We start from the raw sequence: 23771 nt of genomic DNA on the forward strand, positions 1-23771 counted from the left end.
TCCAGCGCAGGTGTCGCGGCCTGGATTCCCCGCTAAGCATTCGGCGCCATTTTGTACACCTCCGTCTGTCTCCGGCCCCCAGTAGTGTCGTATTTGGTAGACAGAACTTGCGTCCACATGCTATCTTGCTCAACTTGCATCCGCCAGCCCAGTTTGGCCATAAACGCCATATTAACATCCTGAAGGCTTCTTATTACCAAGTCATCGTCGCCCTTTCGCTTTTTTCACAGTTTCCCAATTTACCAGACTTGTCCGTCTCGTCTCATTATCACCGCCCCATATAAAGCGTCTGGTTATAGTCTCCAATTTGGTGCACACTCCCTTAGGCAAAAGGGCGGTTTGCATTACCAGCATCCACGATCCAAAGGTTGCCTTGTCCTCTGCCATCCTCGGTTTAGCAGTTGTCGTGCCACCTGCCCCTGTTGTCAGCCTGCTGCCTTCTGCCTCATCCGCCTTCTCCTTCTGCCGCTGAGCGTCGCTGCTGAAAACCATCGTGCTCCTTCGGGCAAGTTTCGTGATTGTGTCCATACATCCCGCAATTAAAGCATACTAGGTGGATCCCTTCATATGCAATAAATCGCATTCGCTTCCGCAGCCTGAAATTGGAGATCAGAGGTCTGGAAAGATCGATTCCCACGCACATCCGTGCAAACTTCTCCCGCGACGCAAGTCCCGTTGCGTGATCCACTCGTATGGGCCGTCCGACTTTCCTCTTGTTCCTCTGCAAAAATTTTGGATTATAGTATTCTATAGGTAAACACGGGAATCGAATCCATACCAAAACCATCTCTGTCATTGGGTCGAAATCCGGCGTCCACTCCTTCACGATCAGGTAGTGATCGAGGATCATCCAGGGGCCCTCGTACTTTGCGTAGTCCAGATCATCCACCAAACTGAACTTAACCAAGTAGTATTCATTATCCAAAGCCACCAGATCCATTGTACCCTTCGGCTTCCACAGTGCACTCAGCCGACGGATGAGATACGAATATCCTACCTGCTTACCCCAGACCTTGACGATCAGTGCCTGCCGCCAAGGCCGCTGGAGCTCCTCCTTCTCCTTGTTGGTCAGCTTGATGACTGGGCACAAGGGATCATCATCCGCTTCATCCTCTTCCCCATCGGAAAAGGCCTCGTCACACGATCCAACGACCATATCTCTGTACGACATGGGTCGCGGCAAGCTGCATGGTGGAGTTTCTGTTGGTGCGTACGCTTTGAGCACCTCCATGGGCGTCTCGGGAACAGCCTCCACCAGATCCATCCTCGTCTCCGATGACGCCCCTGCGTCCCGTTTCGATTTCTTGGTGCTCTGCACCAAGAGAGTAAGATCCTCTAGCGAGCGTTCGTTCGAGAGCATTTTCTCTGGTTATATTTATATTTTAATAATGTTTATTATTACCAACATATTTGACATTATGTATTTAATTTATGTTGTAAATGGGTTTTCGATGAACCTTAACTACTAACCGATGAACTATGCATGATAATTGTGAATAGGAAAAGGGGAGATGGCAAACACTCTGAATATTTCATTAGCCAACATCAAACTTGTACATAATACAAAACGCATATATATAAATACAATCGTAACGGAAAATATAAATGGAGACATAAATATGACCGTTACATAATAATGTCCACTAATGATAATATTTATAACACTCCCCCTTGGACATTATTTGTCTATGATCTTGCATTGCTAAAAACTTGCTAGGAAAACCATGTGGGAAAAACCTGAACAAGAAAAGAGTACAATGTATATGGATAGTATATTTGAATACAATCATGCCTCGTTAAAAACTTCACTAGGAAAATCACGTCAGAAAAACCTAGTTGAAGAAAAGAGTACATGATATTTGTAAAATCATATATTGTACTAGTTGCCTCATTAAAAACCTTAACTTAAGAAAAACTCGTAGGAAAAACTTAGTTAAGGGGAAAATAGTACAACCCATAAGCCTTCAAGGCATAATCTTCAGGGGTTCATCTATTTAAGTATTTATTTGCAACTTTTTCCATTGACATTACTATATCATACTCATGTCCCATTAAAAACCACACTAGAAAAATCCAATAGGAAAAACCTACATGGTATGTATATGCTGCAAAAAGTACAACTAATAGTCTTTTAAGACCCAATCTACATGATTGATTCGATATTAGTCTTTTAAGACTCAATCTACACGATTGATTCGATATTAGTCTTTTAAGACCCAATCTACATGATTGATTCGAGTGAATGTACTCCTCGTCTCTCCTTGAAGATAACAATTTTCAAATTCTACATGGCTTAAAATAGAGCCATTGTTTCAAAAAGTGTGGACAGAGGATATACTACAATCTTCAGGATTGTTATTTAGAATTTATCATTTTATAAAATAATCTTATTACTCTTCTGGAGCATATGTGGGTTGAATATTTATATAACTTGTCATACTATCCATCAAATATATCCACTTATAATTTGTATAAGACAAGTTTTATTATCTTCACATAGGATAGTGGATGTAAAGCAAAACATAACTAATTGGGATTTGGCATCATGAGAATCAAAACAAAGAGTCAATCCCCAAGTGGCCTTGAAAATCATACATCATACATTGCTTTATAGCATAAATTTCAAAAATCTTTATAAATCAAAGGTACTTGGAGGATATTTTGAACATTATTCCAATGTTCAATTGTAGGAGGTGCACTAGGTGTTGCTAGTAATTTTATTGCAAGGACAATGTTAGTCCTGATGTGATCAAGGAATTTCTGATTATATGATAGTGCTCCAATTAGCAATGAAGTAATGGACTTCCAGTCCCAAAATGTCCCTGATAGTACTAATTCCCAGTTGTACTCGTAGAATGTATGTACCATATGTATGTAATGTATATGAACAACATAGTAGACAAGAAGATGTAGAACAAAGTAAATCTCTTTCATTCATCACTATTCTTATGCTTTTAGAGAGAAGGGAGAGGATCTCTCTACTAGAGAGAGAGAGAGTGGAGTGGGAAGAGTCCCCTAATAATGAGGGCCAAAGCCCTTTATATAGGTCAAAGGGTTGGCGGGTTTGACATTGACCCGCTGACCTGAACCGACTTACCCGGCCCTAACAGGAGCACAGAACGTACAGGGAGGCTGATCCCGGGGTATATATCCTATCAGTCCCCATTATCGTCTTTGAATGTAATGGTCCTTTTTTCTACTTCGAGAGATTTATTGGACAACAGTTAGTGTGATAAGTCAGTGGTACTTATCCATAACGTGTCAAGGACATTTTTCTAAAAATAGACTAATTAGTGTGTAAAATTCTTTTTAAGGAAATACGCGATCTATAGATCAAGATAATACTTGGTTTTTCAAGTCTTTTATTTTACAAAAAGCCCCTTAATAAGTATCTAATGGTACATATTCATTTCTACAATTTCCTATTTTAGGAGGAAATTACTCAATCAATTGTTTTACTATTTCAAGTTAAGTAAAGTCTTTATATTTTAATTAACAACAAACATGTTGTGATATTTCCGTTCTTTCATTTTGAGAATTATAAATCCATCAAGGATTTTTCAAAATAAACATTAGTGTCTAATGACCCATAATTTTAAGGTCATGACTTTAATAAGCTGCGTATCAAAATTTATTATTCTCTCAATTATGTAGCAAAACTTTTAATAATATTCATTATGGGAGAGTATTATTTGATTAAGATCAATTTAGGGTCTCTGCGTGAACCCTTGTGCTACAAACTCGCTTTATATTACACCACCTCATCATTCTTGTTTTCCATTATAACGAACACCATTTGTAACCTACAGGGTTAACACTTTAATGGTGTATAGTGTCGTGGGGGTCAGTTTGGGAGCAGAAGAGGGCAAGGACAGGGTGTCATTTGTCGCGGCGGAGAAGGTGGCGGTGGATCACCAGCAAAAGAAAGGATAAGACCAGAACAACGGTGGCGGTGGAGCACCAGCAATTGTAGCAGGGTTTGGGCAACCAATAATTAAAAAAAATTATTTAATTATTTAAATATATTACACATCAGCATTAAAAATATATGTGAATGCCAAATCAGTTAATTTTAACTCATTACTTGATGGTAACTTATAAAAAGGGTTAATTGCTTCTTTTTTTGAAGTTCAAGTGTTCAATTGAAGCTTTTTGTAGTTAGGGGGAGGGGGTAATTGCATTTTCATCAATAGTTCAAGGGTCTATTTGACCCTTATCCAAAAAAAAAAAAAAAAAAAAATTAGTCATACGCATTTGGGACATGCGTTTCTGACCCCAAACGCATGTCCCAAAGTATTTTTTTTTTTGGAAATTCTATTCACACCACCTATTTTGGTATTTGCACCACCTATATAAGAGGTCAAATAACTTTATAGGTGGTGCAAATATCAAAGTGCTATTTGACCAACATTAATAAATGTGGTCAAAAAGTAATATTTATTATTCTTTTTTTTAAAGAAATCAACATATTAAAAAAAAAAAGGAAAAAAAAAAAGATCCGTCACCTTCTCCGGTGAGAAGGCGACAGACTGCCTTCTCACCGGAGAAGGCGACGTTTCATTTTATTTATTTTTTTTAAATTTTAATGAATTACATTTTGAATTAATTAATTATTACTTAAATCTAATAAATGCAGTTTTATTAAGGTGGTGCAAATAGCATTTTGACCACCCATTAAGCTATTTACACCACCTATGTATTTATTATAAATTATCACCTTTTTATACTTTTAATGTACTTTATACCTCATTTTAGTCAAAGGGTGGTGCAAATAGCAACACCCTTTTTTTTTCTTATTTTTGTCCAACTTTCAAAAATGTCCCATTTTTATCCATGCATGGAAACAGCGCAAATTATGCCCTGGAAACGTGTTCACCGTGAATGGTGAACACAAGTCCAAACGACGTCGTTTTTACGCGAAAAAAAAGTTAGCTAATGTGCTGTTAATGGCGCGCGCATTTGATCAAATTATGAATTTTCTGTTATAAGATTATGAATGTAATGTAAATTCATAATCTCATAACAAAAAATTTATAATCGCATAAAAAGTAAAATATTTATTAAATTATGAATTTTCTGTTATGAGATTATGAATGTAATGTAAATTCATAATCTCATAACAGAAAATTCATAATTTCATAACAGAAAATTCATAATCTCATAACAGAAAATTCATAATCTCATGGTTCCAAAGTGAATGTGTAGGCATGGTTCCAAAGTGAATGTGCAGGCATGGATTCATAATTTATGAATGTCAGTGATTTCGGACGTGAATGTGTAGGTATGATTCCAAAGTGAATGTGCAAAAATGAATTCATAATTTATGAATGTCCGAAATCATTGCTCACCTCAAATTAAAGTGAAACCGCGAAATGTGAAAATGAAGAAGAAAAGTCACGCAATTAATTAAGAAAAAAAAAAAGATAACAGTGTACTAACACCGTTGAAACCGTATTCACCATGAATACGGCTCCATGGCATAACGATTGTGGAAACAGTGTCCTATTTCAGTAAATGACCCTCTCTTCTATGGGCTTGCTGCAGAGAAGATTTACCGCAGCCAGCAAAACAGCTGAGAGATGAGATGTTTACCAATTGCTACCCTGGCAATTTAAAGTCCCAACGGAGGAGTTTCAGTCAACACACGCCGGCGACTACTTCGAGGACTATAGCCGCCGTTGATTCATCTCGAAAGAAAAAATTCGCTTCTATGAATTTTCATTAAACAAGACTAATTTTCATTCCTAAAACACATAATCATATTTACCATGCCAATATAATTTCAAAAAGTTGTGTATAATTCTCTTTTTTTTTTTTTTTAATGCCAATATGTATTTTTCTTTCCGGAATGTATAAATTTTCTAGAAAAAAAGTGTAAATAAATAAATATACAGAATATGTACGCATATATAACATAGGACATAAGCATATTCTATTAGAATAGGATCTGATACTGATATATATATTTCCAGAATTGATTTTGATTTCAATACCGAATTTGAACAATATTCGTATAGCCGTATAGGAATACAAAAAAAAAAAAAAATTGTTTAGAAAACATGTATATTCATACGGAATATATATTATTATTATTCAAAAATTCAAGTATATACTTCGAAAAAAAATGATATATACAATGGCATATGCAATTTGGGTATGCTTTGTATATCATTGCTGTATGCTGATCATATATATGACATCCGGAATATATATATATGCATGTTTGAATATATATATATATATATATATAGGGATCAGGTGCATTTGTGGCTTCCCGTGAGGTTGTGCGGTGGATTAATGTGCGTGAGGTTTATACTTAATGTGCGTGAGTGTTGTGTTTAATGTGCGTGAGTAGTTCAAAATTTCGAGCTCAGAAGGAAGTAGAACAGAAAACTCACGCACATTAACGCCCAAGCTTCTTGTTACTTCTTCCTTCAATTTGGCCATGGATTCTGGATTATCAGCTACCTTCAGTGCAGTTGAATGTTTATATAGATGACGCACGCACATCAAAATTTGCATAGCAACTAAGTGTGGTTCTGTTGTATTATTCCCATAATTCTTAACCACCATAGCCCGCCTCCGCATCATCATCATCAGGGAGGGGGCAATGACTACTGGGGATTGGGAAGAAGCTGACATCCATATTTTCTGCTGCATTTTACACATTCACGCACATTAAGTAAAAATCTCAGGCACATTAAGCAAAACACTCACGCACATTGAGTACAAATCTCACGCACATTAATCAGCCGCACAACCGCACGGGAACCTTTCACTATATATATATATATATATATATATATATATATATATATATATATATATATATATATATATATACTAGTAATTGTCCCGTGCGATGCACGAACTTTTATTAATTTAACAAATTTACCAATTAAATTTTTTGCATCCTCTAAATTAGCAAAGAAAGTAATGATTGTGAAAACAGAAAATCGTACTTGAGTTCTTGAACTCAGAATTAGTTTGATTAAAAATGTAAGTATAACTATGTAATGTAATATTTAATATTTTTAAAAGTTTAATTATGCTATTATTATGTTGATTTTAAAGTTTATTGTAACTTGTATTATTATTTGAATTATTTGAATTTAATTTCTTTTTGGAAAGGAATTTGAATTTGAAATAAGAGTTAATACCTCCAATGGTCCTCCGAGTATTAGCGATTTACCAACTGTGGTCATCCAAGTTTTAAATGACCTTCAATGATTCTCCATGTTTTAAAAAATAACCACACATAGTCCTTTTAGGACGTCTCGTGGTCATTTTAAACTCGAGTTTTTTTAAGAATTAGGACCACGAGTGGTTATTTTTAAAAACATGGAGGACCATTGGAGGTCATTTAAAACTCGAATGACCACCGCTGGTAAATCGCTAATACTCGGAGGACCATTGGAGGTATTAACTCTTTGAAATAACTACTTTAATTATATAACTAACATATTTAAATAAAACTTGTAAATAAAATAACAGGCGATATTTGGCGAAAATCTCCACAAAAAACTTATTCATTTGAAAAAGATTATTTATGTAAAAAATATATTTATTTTATATCTAACTTCTCCTATTTATATATGTGGAGTCAAATTAATTACAATTGAGATTTAAATGAATATATACACAAATTACATTAAATATAAAACTTTACCAATAAATTTGAACACAATAAATTTTTTCGATACTTCATTATGCTTTAATATATATAGAGATAGAGATAGAGCTATAATAATAAAATAAAATTTATAAAATATAAATACACATTATAACTTCAAAAAAATATGTATAAATACATCTACCCACACAATTAATGCATTCATACTTGCTAATCTTGTTTCTATCAAAATGCATTCACACTTTGGAGGTAAAATTTTGTGGCTAGATTATGCTAAAATCTCCACCAAAAACTTATTAATTTGAAAATGATTATTTATGTAAGAACTATATTTATTTTATATCTAACTTCTCCTCTTATGGGTATCAATGCAATTATTTTAAAATTAATTTTATTATCACGTTCCCAACCTAATTCCGGCGGAGAAGTTTGATGGCCGTCTCTGATTTGGTGAGGCGGTCATGGAGGCGGGGGACCCACCCCCACAGCCCCCAGAATCGGCAGTAGCGGTTGTTGCGACATTCCTCGCGGACTTGCGACGTATGGGCTATTCCGCGCCGATGCCAGTAATCACCCCTTGTTATGCTGGCGTTTCATCTCAGGCGTTTTCTTCATTGCCGATGCAACTGCTACGGGGCGATGAGGCTGGAACGCTGATGGCCCCAAGCGATTCTGCTCAACAAGGGCGACTGCCGCGCTCTTCTCCAGCGGGTACTTAGGACCCCAGTCGTCGAATTCAAGCGCAGCAGGCCATCCCACCACCGTTCGTTTTTACGTCGGCACGGCAGACTATGGTTTTGCATATCGCCGGAGATTCGGGTGGTATTGACGTGGTGCACGGAGCAGATGTTATTCGTCGTCCACCATTGAGTCAACATGTAATTCCGAGTCAGGTTACACCAAGTGACAATACTAGAGGTAATGTTTCTAATCTTGCTGGATATAATGACACCTCACCATTTGTGCATGGCATAGGCATAGATAATGCCAATTCGTTGCCCATTGTTGATGTTTCGATGGCCCTTTATGGTAATGTTGCTAATGACACTGAACATGTGAATAATGTGGCTACACTTGTTGGCCAAAATATTTTGACTGTAAGTAATGGCGAGAATCCCACTGTCAATACTCTTCCTATAGTTTCGAATATGGGAGGGGCTGCTACTAATGCTAATTCACTTGGGCAGGGAATAAATATGTTAAATGGTCATACTACTGCTAATATCTTGCCTTATTCGAACCCCTTGGGTACTACTGCTAATAATCCTTCTCTTGCTTTTGGTAGTGTTAATAATGTGGTTTCAAACCCTTTAAATAATGATATCAATTTGCCTATTTCTACTATTGATGGTTCGAATTTGGTGGGTGGTGTTGTTGATAATCCACACATTGTGGGTAGCTTATATAATGCCACGGCAGTGACATTAAACCCAAACAATCCAGCTCATGTTGCTAGTAGGGTCACTTTGGATGGTAATGTTGCTAATAATGTTGCTACAGGGGGTGGCCAAAATATATCTACTATACATGGCTTGAATTCTTCAAATAATGCTAATGCTACATTAAATAATGCTTTGCCTAGTGTTAGTAATACTCCTAATAATGTTGGCAATGCTTTGCCTAGTGTTACTAATGATCCTAATAATCATCCAAGTGTTGTGCGTGGGGGTGTCACGGCACATCCACCAACTATCCGCAGAAATAACTCAGGACAAAGGGTTAATTTGACTTCAGGTACGCAATCTCGTTCATTTGCTCAATTATTTACGGCTTCGAATCCAGGTGGACATAATGTGTCAATTTCTAGCCCTATTCCGGTGCCTATTATTTCTGAAAAAATTGTAGAAATGCATCGTGGTGAACCGTGCATTACCTTTGAGGATAGTGAAATTCAACAAATGAACAGGATTGAAAATATTATGTTAGTCGGCAAATTTTCGCATGGTAAACCGCTCCTATCTGAAATACGGTCCTATTTTGCTAAAACTTTTGTGCTTCGGGGTACAGTAGAAATTGGTCTAATGGACCCTAGACATGTGTTTTTAGCATTCTCCCATCCTGATGATTGTGTGGACATTTTGGTTAAGGGTCAAATTTCGTTTAATGGTAATTATCCCATGCGCTTGTTTCGTTGGACTGCTGATTTTGATACTCGTTTTGAGACTTCATTGGCCCCGGTGTGGGTTTTATTGCCTAATCTGAAAGCTAATTGTTTTTCCATCCCTTGTTTGAAACAAATTGTTAAGCCAATTGGCCGGTTTTTATATGTTGATGCTGCAATTGCAAAATTTTCTAGGCCTAATGTAGCGAAGGTTAAGGTCGAAGTTGACCTCCTACAGCCTCTTAAGACTAGAATGTTTATCAGAATGGGAAGTAAACAACCAGGTAAAGAGGATGATGGGTTTTGGCAGACTATTGAATATGAGAAAGTTCCTCCTTATTGTTTAATTTGCAGGAAACAAGGGCATTTGTCCCCATCATGTCGTTCTGGAGTTAGGCCTTCGAGCCTCAATGGTGATCAGGGCCAGCCACCACGTGGCCACCTGCCACCAGGCCAACCACCAGGTCCACCACCACCAGACGGTGGTGGAGGTGGAGGCCCCTCTAATCCGCCTCCGGCCCCTCGTGACTCCTCCACCTTCTGGTGGAGGCAATAAGAGATTATGAGGTGGGGTTGGTCGGCCCCCGGTCACTCAGAACCATACAGCTCAGGAAACTGCATGTTGGAATCAACGTCAAAGGAGAAACACTTCTAAAAGGCGGAGACAAGATAAGGGCAAGGACCCGGTTACTACTGATCGGGGACGGGATCATGTGACTTTCTCAGTCCCCCAAGATGAGGATAGGCCTGGCACTTCAGGTGTTGCACCTGAGCTGGGATTGTCACGTTCCCAACCTCCGGCCCCAACCCCTATCTTTACTAGTAATGCTTTTAATCTTTTGCAGGATGTACAGGTTATAGAACAGGCTCAAGAAGCCCATACTCAAAATGATCAGGAACCTGAGTTGGCTCATGGGGCTGCCATCCAGGATTTTGATAGTGCATTAGATGACCACTTGGCCTCGGTTCTCGGCCACGATGAGGTTTCTCAGGACCCTTATGTTCAAGCACAAGAGGACCCTAAAAATCAGTCACTTGAGGGGATGAACACACAAACTCAAGTAAACATGGGGCCTTTACCAATTGTTCAAGGCCTTGACCATGCTCCACCACAGGTAGATACTCGATCACAGGAGGGTCTTCACTCGCTAGAGGGGCTGAATACACAGTCTCCTTTACCAACTGGTCAGGGCCTAGCCCAAGTTTCATCACAGGTCGATACTCAATCCCCGAATAAAGGGGGAGGTTCTTCTAATCTTCTATCTACTCCAGGAACTGCTAATTCTACTGGTCAGGTTTGTTCTACTCCTTTGATTGCTCCTGGCTCTGAGGGCCTGTTGACACCAGTTCGAGGTGGGGGGACTGGATTGTGTAATGTAAACACAAACCAGAACACCGTTCCCACGGTGTCTCCAGGTGTTCAGCCGGTTAGGCGCCCTCAGAGAACTCGGTCAGCGTCGGAGCGCTCCAACGTTGCTGGGTTCTATCGCGAGGCATCTGATGATGATGATAGTGATTCTTCCGTCGCTGGTAGAGTTGCTACCTTTGAGTCTGTGGGGCGTAATAAGCAGCCAGTGGGCCATGGCTCGCCCCCTAGGACCACTCGCGTGCCCTTTGGTGGCAAGTACACTACATCTCAGGTGTAGCGGGAGCGGAGTAGTGCGGCCTTTGGCACGCCTAACTCTTCTCAGTCTCCACCCTTTTGATGATGCGGTTCCTTGTTTGGAACGTGCGGGGTATTGCCTCGCAGGGCTCTTTTCAGAAATTGCATCTGTTGCTCAGAAAACATAAGCCATTTATTTTATGCCTCCTTGAGCCGTTTTGTAGTACTGATAGGTTGGATAGCTTTAGACTACGACTTGGCTTTGACTTTGCTTTTGCTGGGGTTAATGACAAGTTGTGGCTCTTTTGGAACTCTGACCTTGTTTTGAATTTTGAATCTGAGTCTGATCAATCGGTATCTGTCTCATGTGGTCATGCTACTATTGCTTTTGCTTTCTGGCTTTCCTTTGTGTATGCTAAGACTAGGGACCGCCTAAGGGTTCCTTTATGGGATGAGCTACTCGCAGTCTCAAATAGGATCCCTTCGGTGTCCCCTGGTATGTGGTGGGGGATTTTAACTGTTTGCTAAATGTGGACGAGAAAAAAGGGGGTCTTCCTTATTCTCATAGGAAGACTACTGATTTTTGAGAGTGTGTCAGTGCGTGTGATCTGATTGACTCTTCTGCCTACGGCTCCCCTTACACTTGGTGAAATGGGAGGCGTAAGGACGCTGCCATTTGGATGTGCTTGGATCGATTTCTTTACACTTCGGTGTGGGAATCGATATTCAGGACATCCGTTATGCATTTGTCTAGGACAACGTCTGATCACTGTCCGTTACTTGTTACTTCTGAAGTTATAACTACTCAACCTATTCCAAAACACTTTAGCTTTCATAATGTGTGGACCAAACACGAGGATTTTCAGCGTGTGGTTAGAGAAAGTTGGGAAGCGCCTGTTGAGGGTGCTCAAATGTATGTCTTGGCTACTAAGCTGTCCAAGTTAAAGAAGGTCCTTGCTCCTTGGAGTAGGGAAACCTTTGGTAATATTTTTTCTAAATTGCAGGAATTAGAAGATAAGGTGCAGGCGCTGGAAGAGGTGTTACAACAGAATCCAGATGATGATAGGGCACTCATTGACTATAAGGAGAGCGTGGCTCTTTTGCAAAGACAGATTTCCATCGAAGAAGAATATTGGCAACAAAAGGCTCACATGGTGGCCGTCTAGGAGGGTGACAGGAACTCCAAGTTCTTTCACTCGATGGTAAAAGAACGAAGAAGGAAACTCTATATTCATAAGGTAAAAGATGACACAGGACAATGGATTGAGGATAGACAGGGGATAGCACAAAATGCTGTCTCCTTTTTTGAAGGTCTATTCACTGCGGAGGCAGGTACCTTTGATTTGTCTAAACTTGACTGTATGCCGCGTCTCGTTACTGAAAATGAGAATGCTATGCTTGTTGCTATCCCTGAGGAGGATGAGATTAAAAATGTTGTGTTTGACATGAATTGTGTTAGTGCCACAGGCCCAGATGGGTTTTCAGGGGCATTCTATAAATCTTGTTGGGATATCATTAAGGGGGATGTGGTTAATATGGTCCGAAGTTACTTCATTGGTAGGGAGTTCATCAGGTCTATTACTCACACCTCAATTGTGTTATTGCCCAAAAAAGCTAGCCCGGAGACATTTGTTGGTTATAGGCCCATTAGCTTGTGCAACTTTAGTAGTAAAATTGTCACAAAGTTAATGGTAGTCAGGTTGGCTTTTGTCCTTCCGAGATTGTTGTCCCCCCACCAAAGTGGTTTCGTTTCGGGACGGTCTATTACTGATAATATTTTGCTTGCCTCTGAGATGTGCCATGGTATAACTGTAGGAAATTAGGATATAGTGCTGAAGCTAGACATGGCTAAGGCCTATGACCGGGTATCCTGGTTTTTCCTTGTCTCTGTGATGCGTAAGATGGGATTTTCGGAAGTCTGGATTGACTTAGTCTATCGTGTTGTTTCAAATGTGTGGTACTCTGTCATAGTCAATGGGGTCAAAGAGGGTTTCTTTACCTCGTCCCGTGGATTGAGGCAAGGAGACCCACTCTCCCCTAGTCTTTTTATAATCGCTGCAGAGGTCCTCTCTACGTTCATCGCTTGCGTCCATCAGGATGAGGCTGTCCCTAGATTTTCCCAGCCTGCTGGTACTCCTCATATTCATCACTTAGCTTATGCTGACGACGTTATTATTTTTAGTACTGGGAGACATGGGGCAATCTGCAAAGTCATTCGTGCTTTAAAAGATTATGAAGGGATTTCTGGCCAAATGGTCAGTTTTCCTAAGAGTGCTTTTTATATGCATCTTGACACCTCGGGTCGGGTAATTCGTAGGATTGGGGACATCACTAGATGCATTCATAGATCCTTCCCTTTCACCTATCTTGGGTGCCCTATGTATGTAGGGAGGAAGAAGTGCGTTTATTTTTCATCTGTGGTGGACAAGGTAAAGGCCAAATGCCTTGGGTGGCAGTGTCGGCTGCTATTTAAGAGGGGGAAAGAAATCTTAATTACTTCTGTTTTGTAGGCTATTCCTTTACATCTTTTTGCAGCTTGTGCCCCTCCTAAGTAGGTTATTCGGGACCTGGAGAGGTGTTTTGCCGCCTTTTTCTGGAGGCAGTCGGGAGGTGCACGCTACAATTGGGCTTCATGGAAAACGCTCTCCCTACCTAAAAAAAAAGGGTGGAGAGGGATTCCTTGACCTTGACTTGATGATGCGGGCATCTAGTGCGAAGCTTTGGTGGAATTTCCGCAAGGTGTATTCCCTGTGGGGAAGTTTCATGACTGCTAAGTACTGCAGTCGAGTTCACCCGGTGGCGAAACGAGTGCGAACCTCCGATTCACACACTTGGAAGCGAATGCTTATCGTCAAGAATGAGGTAGAAGTAGTCTTAGGATGGCGCCTGACTCACGGGGATGTTAATCTCTGGTGGGATAATTGGTCCAGCATCGGCACACTAGGGCGCCTTTACCCCTTCCCGGGGGTTGAGTACTCTGGTGATCTATTGTCTGACTTCATTCAGGACGGAGAGTTAAACCTATCGGCGTATGATGACCTTCTGCCGCCTAGGTTGGAGGCTGACATGTCCCGTCTGGGTCAAAGAGTAGCTGACATCCCTATTTGGCGGGTGGCTACGAACGGTTTGTTTTCTTTTTCCTCTACAAAATCTTTATTCAGACCTGAACCGGTGTAGTCAGATCCTCTTTTGAGTGCATGTTGGCTTAAGCATTTGCCCTTTAAGGTGTCATTTCTTGCTTGGCGTGTGTTAAGGGGCCGCTTGCCCACTGATGATGCCATGGCTAGATTTGGGCGCCTTATTGTTTCCAGATGCTGGTGCTGCAATAACCCTGTTAGGGAAACTATTGATCACATCTTTTATGCGGGGGAGACTGCTAGGGCTGTATGGGGATTTTTTATGGGATCACTCGGCTTGCGATTCAGTCATTGGGGTCTACGGACGCTCTTGACTGGGTGGAAGCGGGTGGTTTCACATAACCGTCTTGTTGCTTTTGTTATTTGCAGGTTGCCTTATCTTATCCTTTGGGAGTTATGGAAGCACAGGAACACATGCTTACATGGCAGAGGGCCGCCGAGTGTACCTAGAGTGGTGTATTGTGTTGCCAAAGGGGTGGCAGAATGTCTCTTTAGGCGATGGCCGCAGGAACACATCTTGCCACCTAATTGGCCGGTCATTCTGTCCTACATAGATTCCATTGTACCGCGGCGCGTGGTTCGAGATAGAGATAGAGCTATAATATACACAAATTACATTAAATATAAAACTTTACCTATAAATTTGAACACAATAAATTTTTTCGATACTTCAGTATGCTTTAATATATATAGAGATAGAGATAGAGCTATAATAATAAAATAAAATTTATAAAATATAAATACACATAATAACTTCAAAAAAAATGTATAAATACATCTACCCACACAATTAATGCATTTATAGTTGCTAATCTTGTTTTTATCAAAATGCATTCACACTTTGGAGGTAAAATTTTGTGGCTAGATTCTGCTAAAATCTCCACCAAAAACTTATTAATTTGAAAATGATTATTTATGTAAGAAATGTATTTATTTTATATCAAACTTCTCCTCTTTATATATATGGAGTCAAATTAATTATAATTGAGATTTAAATGAATGTATACACAAATTACATTAAATATAAAACTTTACCAATAAATTTGAACACAATAAACTTTTTTCGATACTTCATTATGCTTTAATATTATATAGAGATAGAGATAGAGCTATAATAATAAAATATAATTTATAAAATATAAATACACATAATAACTTCAAAAAAATATGTATAAATACATCTACTCACAATTAATGCATTCATACTTGTTAATCCTGTTTCTATCAAAATGCATTCAAACAGCATGAAAAATTTAAGCATAAATGTTATTGAATGTTCTCATATCAATCGTTGTTTTAACTATAAAAACTTAACCAGTAATAATTAAAAAAAAAAATCAAAATTACATATTATTAAAAACTTCTTTGTAAACCACATTAGTGGTTGAGTTACAACATGTTCCTAAATCACTACAGATTAAAACTTTTAAATCATTTGGATTGCTAACTCTTGAAACAGCAACATACAGTTGACCGTGGACAAACACTGGTTTCTTTAGTAATAACCCCACATGTGATAATGTTTGTCCTTGACTTTTGTTAATGGTCATTGCATAAGAAAGCATAATTGGGAATTGTCTTCTAGTGAACTTGAATGGCAATCTCGGATCTGACAGAGTCATACTCAAGCGAGGAATCAAAACCCTTGTACCTGCATGACTGCCCGACATTATTTTAGCTTCTATAACGTGCTCTGAAAGCCTAGTGACTACTAACTTAGTGCCATTGCATAACCCGAGTGAGTGATCAATGTTTCTTAACAACATCACGGGTGAACCAACCTTTAATGTTAATGAATGATTTGGTATACCAGATGCTTTAAGACCATTTAGGAACTCCGGTGTGTGCATGTTTGCAAGTACTCCATTCCCATCCTCACTCCTACAAACTGTATCACAACTAAAATATGTTTTGCTCTCTGCCTCGTGCATGTTACTCATGTAGTCATTAATTGCGTTAACAACATCAAGTGTTGGAGCCAAAATTGCACGACTTTCAAGAATACTATTATCACACAATCCGCTCTGAAACATAGGGAATGTACTTTCAACTATAGTGGCAATCGGGTCAGCATTTGTAAACCCGGTTGCAAACGGTTCAGACGTAAGTTTTTAGTCAACCTAAGAACTTTACAACTGCTCCAAAGGTATGATGAATTTATTGTGGAAGACACAATATCTTGTCTTGAACCCTTTGGAATTATAGGCAAGATTTGTCTAAAATCACCGCCTAACACCACAGTCTTACCACCAAATGTAGAACTTTCACTGGAAGGATTTACAAACCGCATCAAGTCTCGCATTGTTTTGTCCAAAGCTTTGAAGCAATGCTTGTGCATCATTGGATTATTCTTAATTTACAATTTTAAATTTCATAATTAATCATATTTAATTACTTACGGGTAGTTGAATACATATTTTTATCATGAATGAGTAAACCCGTTCCTTTCCTCGCATGTTTGGTTTTCTTTGTTCGAATGACTTGGTTATTTGTTATTTCACTTACTTGGATAAGCAAATTTAAACGTTAAAATTTACTAAAATATTAATCAAATTATGATGTAAATTTATATCTTACAATTTGTAACATCATTCAAAGGCAGAGAAGAATTAAAGCCCACCATATCATTAACGTTACTCGTTGATGTAATGTTTAACTTGTAAATATATTTATAAGGCGTATTTTCTGCAAAAAAAAAAAAAAAAATTGAGATATTTGATTTAATAATAAAATTGAAAATTACATACTAATCATGTATGATTTAATTATATCTAAATCTGGATGGATAGAAGTTTTAAGAATTAACTTTTTCAAGCATCTAGCTCACCCATTGACATTACTGATTTTTCGTTACTTGTGCCGTGTTCCCTTATTTGCATATCATATGCATGTATTAATATGATGACCCATTTGTGTTGGTAATAGTCGACTGTACAATATTTCGATCTGAAATAATAAAGACGTAAGTAGATTATTGGAAGTGAAATAAATAAGAATATGCACAATTATAATTAATACTAACCATAAGTCAACACACTCAAAGGAGTCGATAGTGAGCATTGGAATACACCATATACAATTAACGGACTTGATGAAATATTCTTCAATGTAGAAGAACAATTTTCTACCAACAAAAGCAAACCGATGAAATATATTAGATAAAGTCATCCTATATAAGAACAAAAATTATTTACACAACCATATTATTAAATTTTAAGAACAAAAATTATTTACACAATCATATTATTAAATTGATAGAGAATGGAGGAAAAAACTCTAAATTGTGTTACATATATTATTTATTTAATTATTTAATAAATATGTGACATTAATGATGCTAATGATTTTAATTTTTAAAAAGACGTTTTTAACACACAAACCATTATATATAACCTTTTCAAATGTTTAAAAAGTTTTTGACATACAAAACATTATATATATATATATATATATATATATATATATATATATATATATATATATATGCTAATGATTTTAATTTTTAAAAAGACGTTTTTAACACACAAACCATTATATATAACCTTTTCAAATGTTTAAAAAGTTTTTGACATACAAAACATTATATATATATATATATATATATATATATATATATATATATATATATATATATATATATATATATACACGTTGCAGCACTGCAGCAGTCCATCTAACTATGTATTTAAAATATTTATATATGTTGTTTGGTGGAGACAGTACATGTCTCTGGAACATTCGCGTACTCCCTGGTCAGCTTCTCCATCGACTACTCTCTTTGCAAGCTTCTCCATGAATTCAAGGTTAATCACTACCTTCACTTCTCAGTTGTGTTGATCTGAGAAAGTTTTTTATCTAAAGCTTTGCAAAAAAAAAAAAAAAAAAAAAAAAGACTTAACTTCTCTATTGCATCGATTCTCAACTTTATTGCAAGACCCATACCAGCCTTTTTGCTGAGTAATTTGTGCGATTCATCAAATCGCAGATGGCTTTCATTTATTTATATTTTTTCAATTTAATCCTATATATTGAAAGGTATATCTGCGAATTTCTAAGATGACTAACATTCATTTATATTTTTTCATTTTAACATATTGTTTCGTATATTTTTTCTAGTGTGGATGTATAGGTAAGATCGAAGTGATGCATGGAAGATCTGAGTACAGATCTGTGTTTTTGAAGTGCTCAGTAACCCTAATTTCGCATATGGCTCAAAGGGTAATAGATCTTCGAAAAGGTAAGTGTAGATTAGGGCTATTTCATTTGGGTAATTCTATTTCCAGAAATACTATTAGTCCAATGACATTTAATTGTTTCTTTACCTTACGAATTTTACCTCTATTAATTTAAGCTTATATATTGTAAATTTTTTTCGACAGCCAGGAGATCTAGAACTTTAAGAAGACATTCTTCTATGAAGGTTTATACAAAGTTAAAGATAAGTGTAATGTGAAGAGTTAATTATTATACTGTATTCCTATGAAGATTAAGCATACAATATTTGCAATCAAATATGCAATTGGATTTCATATTCATTATGTACTGTAAATTGTAAAAAAAAAAAAAAAAAAGAAAGAAATGTAGCATAATCCGACATTTGTTTAGATTAAAGTAATATAAGGCAAACTGTTAACTAACCTTTGATATGTGATGATAGTTTTCTCTTGTTTCCAATAACTGTTGAACCAGTTAGTTGCTTCATAGCTCAATACTTGATCTGCTTTCTACTTCGCCAAGAAAACTGTTAGGATAGTATCATTACAAAACAGTGTTCTTATATGCTTATGAACATGTTTGATTCTTGAATGCCATATATATATATAGCTATCAACTTGTAGAGAATTCAAAACTCACTATTTAGGATTGCTATAGTGTACTCAATGTTGATTACAACATTGTAGTAGGGCTAGGTGTATGGGGAAAGCCAAAGTGTTGTGTGTTTTGGGTACTGTGTAACTTGTAGTGTACTCAAGCATGTAATAGATAATTAATGTTTTTGTTCTGATTCTATTTTAAAACCCAAATACTAACAATCTAAATTTACAGGCAAGTGATGATAAAGAAATTTGATGCATTTTTTTTTTTTTTTTTTTTTTTTTTTTTGGGTCTTCTAAATTCTAATCCCATTATTCTAATCTAAACATAATACATGTCAGTATAATACACTAATCCTCTAATTGCTTTCAAGCTCGAAATATCTTGTTGCATCTTAAATTTCTAATTCATGTTTCTACTGACTGCTCATGATATATTTGTTCTTTCAGGTCTGTTCCATTGGAAATACTACCTGCAAAAATTAGTTTTCTTTCTACAGTATGTGGTCTTTGGACATAACAAGCCTTAACCTATGGACAGATCAAGGATCACTCTTAGGCATTGATGCGCTTCTTGGTTGCCCCTCCCTATCTCTAAGGTGAATTAATTCTATAGCATTTTATTTTGACTTTATCTTTCCCGTATAATTTCACTTAAAAAATTGGGATCTAACATTTTTTCTGTGCAAGCTTTGCCTCTCCCAGTTCAAGTTTCCCCAAAACAAATGAGCATCACTGTATAAATCTTAAAAAGGAAGAAGTTTCGTGAGATAGAAAGGAAAACATTACCTCCTGTTTCTTGATCTTTCTCTTGTGTTTCAGTACACTGTAAATGTGGGGTTTCACTTTCTATTGTGTTTCATTGTAAATGTGGGGTTTCACTGTGAAACATCTAGTATTTATAGCTAGCATCTCACAAAAATTCAGTTTCAAAAATATGTAATAATTATATTTTAGCATGCTTGCTTGTGTAATGGTAATAAATGATACAGACTACTTATTAATTACCTGTCAATGTTGACAGAACTTTATGTAAATCAATGCATAAATTTATCTTTATCAGTTAAACAGTGCTCCGTAATAATTAGCATTGAAAAATGGAAAAGGTGTAAATATTTTTTTGTAAGATATTCTAAAATCTTGGGTGGGTCATTCATGCAATTTGTTAAAAAAAATAATTCCAAATTATATTCTAAAATTTTGGGCGGGGGAATTGAGCCTAATCCGTTTGGCTTTTTTATATATAGGATAGGATATGATAACTAATAATTGTCCTATGCGATGCACGAACTATTATTAATTTAACAAATTTATCAATTAAATTTTTGAAATCCTCTGAATTAGCAAAGAAAGTAATATGTGTGGAAACAGAAAAACGTACTTGAGTTCTTGAGCTCAGAATTAGTTTGATTAAAAATGTAAGTATAACTATACAATGTAATATTTAATATTTTTAAAAGTTTAATTATGCTATTATTATGTTGATTTTAAATTTTATTGTTGCTTGTATTATTATTTGAATTTGATTTTTTTTGAAAGGAATTTAAATTTGAAATAACTACTTTAATTATATAGCTAACGTATTTAAATAAAACTTGTAAGTAAAATAACAGGCGATATTTGTCGAAAATCTCCACAAAAAACTTATTCATTTGAAAAAGATTATTTATGTAAAAATTATATTTATTTTTATCTAATTTCTCATCTTTATATATGTGGAGTCAAATTAATTATAATTGAGGTTTAAATGAATATATACACAAATTATATTAAATATAAAACTTTACCAATAAATTTGAACACAATAAGCTTTTTTTTCCATACTTCATTATGCTTTAATATATATATATATATATATATATATATATATATATATATATATATATATATATATATATATATAGAGAGAGAGAGAGAGAGAGAGAGAGAGAGATAGAAATAGAGCTATAGCCCTTAGGGTTGGGGATTCAACATTTGGGAGAAGAATAGAAATAGAGTTATAATAATAATAAAATATAATTTATAAAATATAAATACACATAATAACTTCAAAAATATATGTATAAATACATGTACCCACACAATTAATGCATTCATACTTGTTTCTATCAAAATGCATTCACACTTTGGAGGGAAAATTTTGTGGCTAGATTCTGCTTTATTATATATAATAATAATAATAATAATAATAATAATAATAAAGATATATATATATATATATATATATATATATATATATATATATATATATATATATATATATATATATATATATATATAGAATTAGGTTCTGGTGCGGTTAGAGTGCTCAGGTGCGGTTGTGCGGTTTAATCTGGGCCATTCATCTCGCTTAAATCAACGTCCAGGATTACCAATTTTTTTTTTTTAAAAAAAGCGGTGGCAATTTTGTAATTTTTGAATCTAGGTCAAAATTAATGTGAGCGGGTCTGTGATTAATGTGCGTGAGTTTTGTATATAAGATGCGTGAGTCTTGTGCATAAGGTGTGTGAGTTTTGTGTTTAATGTGCATGGGGTTATGCTTAACGTTAGTAGTTGGTAAAACTTAAAGTGTGGGCTTTTGTGTTTAAGGTGAGTGAGATTTGTTCTTAATGTGAGTGGAGTTTGTGCTTAATTTGCATAGGGTTTGTGCTTAATGTGTGTGAGGTTAATGATTAATGTCAGTAATTATTGAAACTTAAAATCTGTGAGTTAATACTTAAAGTGCGTGTGTTTTGTGCTTAATGTGCGTGAGATTGTGCTTAATGTGCGTGGGTTTTGTACTTAATGTGCGTGAGTTTGTGCTTAATGTCAGTAGTTGTTGAAACTTAAGGTCTGTGAGTTAATACTTAAATGCGTGGATTTTGTGCTTAGTGTGCGTGAGATTGTGCTTAATGTGCGTGGGTTTTGTACTTAATATGCGTGAGTTTGTGCTTAAGATCTAACACTTAAAGGTGCGTGACTTTCTTCCAGACACGCATTTTTTTTATATTTAATTTTCATTGATTTGAGCCGTTAATCTAGATTTGATCAACGACTCAAATCTAACCGCACAACCGCACGGAAAGCTATACCCGCACATGAACCCTTCCATATATATATATATATATATATATATATATATATATATATATATATATATATATATATATATATATATATATATATATATATATATATGTTTCAGCTTTCGAACATCTATAAACTAGGAATATTTATTCGGTAGAAAAGGATGTATGCATATAATTCAATCACAGAGAGTATATGTTGAATTAACCACGAATATGCACATGGGTGTTTGATTCGGTATATGTAAGAAAATCAATATATATAACATATCTGGTAGGGAATATCCCGACCGACATAGCTTCACCACGACCGAGAAGCCTTTGTCTTTTTCTCTTTGTCTTTGCAGGTAACAGGTCGGGCTCCTTGAGAAGGACCCGGTCGGGAGCCGACCGGGAGTTGCCCGAGCGACGGTGTCGACCGCCGAGCGGTAGACCTTTGGCGAGAGAGCTGACGAAAGACACGTGGCGATTCTCTACGACGACAGACAGGGCACCCGGGAGGACGACACGTGGTGGCTACGTGGAGGACATGCCGAACGGCTGGAATCCTGTCCCCGGCATAGCGGCTATAAATACCCACAGTAGCTACAGTGTAGAGGACTTTTGGACGATCGATAGGTTGTTGTTAGAGAATCCCGACCGTAGTTAGTCGGTACTCAGAGCAACCAAGTAGATTGTACTTAGGGCCTTTACCGTGATCAATAAAGATATTTACTTGCTTTAATTGGTCTCGTGTTGTTATATATTGCTTACGTATAATTAGCAGTATCATTTTGGCGCCGTCTGTGGGGACCCGTGCAAGAAGCCAACGTCTTGACGAGCACCCGATCGCTATATCGACATGTATCCGTGGGCACACAACAACTTTGCCGACGACCAGGCGAATGCGGCGAGCTCTTCCGACCACTATGCTACCCAACAGCAGGGTCAGACGATGGACCTCAACCTCAACCTCTCACCACCGCATCCATCAAATGCATACCCGGCCGCCCAGCAGGCCGTGAATTACATACAACCGGGATACCCAACACCCGGTCTGCCACACCAGCAGCAGCCGATGATGTATCCCGCCCAGTATCCATACCCGGTCCCACCTCCACCGTACGGGTATTGGCCAGGCCAACCGATGTGCTACACTCCCCCGGTTGGATATCCACCATATACGCCGGCTTATACAGCTCCAGCCGCCGCCCCTCCAGTACAACCGACCGCACAGGTAGAGCCGCAGCGTCAGTCCGCATCCCGGGCTCGACGCTCGGCTCATTCGCGGTTGGGGTCGGGGGGTGCTGATGCGATGGAGGCTCCAGCTCAGGCCGTCCAAGTGGAGGACCCTGAAGAAGTTGCCCGGGCGGTAGCTTTTGATCGTCTACGACCGGAGATGCGCCAGCGTTTGGGACCCCAAGACCCGAACCGCGGGC

The 23771-nt window shown here is 37.2% G+C and overlaps 1 protein-coding gene and 1 long non-coding RNA gene across 3 annotated transcripts; both read left to right on the plus strand.

The window, feature by feature from the left end:
* Positions 1-13181: 13181 nt before the first annotated feature.
* LOC109156681 lies at positions 13182-14924 on the plus strand. The gene is made up of 4 exons (XM_019304520.1): positions 13182-13766; positions 13873-14424; positions 14563-14721; positions 14844-14924. The coding sequence occupies exons 1-4, from the start codon at positions 13182-13184 to the stop codon at positions 14922-14924; spliced, it is 1377 nt and encodes a 458-aa protein (XP_019160065.1).
* A 3413-nt stretch (positions 14925-18337) lies between these two features.
* Positions 18338-20276, plus strand: LOC109156683. 2 transcript variants are annotated; one of them, XR_002050097.1, is made up of 3 exons: positions 18338-18711; positions 18854-19887; positions 19979-20276. It is a non-coding gene; the product is annotated as an uncharacterized LOC109156683 (long non-coding RNA). The 2 variants fall into 2 exon arrangements; XR_002050096.1 differs by having other exon boundaries at positions 18339-18711; positions 19994-20276.
* The last annotated feature ends 3495 nt before the right edge of the window (positions 20277-23771 follow it).

This window comes from Ipomoea nil, unplaced genomic scaffold (genome assembly GCF_001879475.1).
Source record: "Ipomoea nil cultivar Tokyo-kokei standard unplaced genomic scaffold, Asagao_1.1 scaffold2754, whole genome shotgun sequence".
In the NCBI taxonomy this organism is placed as follows: Eukaryota; Viridiplantae; Streptophyta; class Magnoliopsida; order Solanales; family Convolvulaceae; genus Ipomoea; species Ipomoea nil.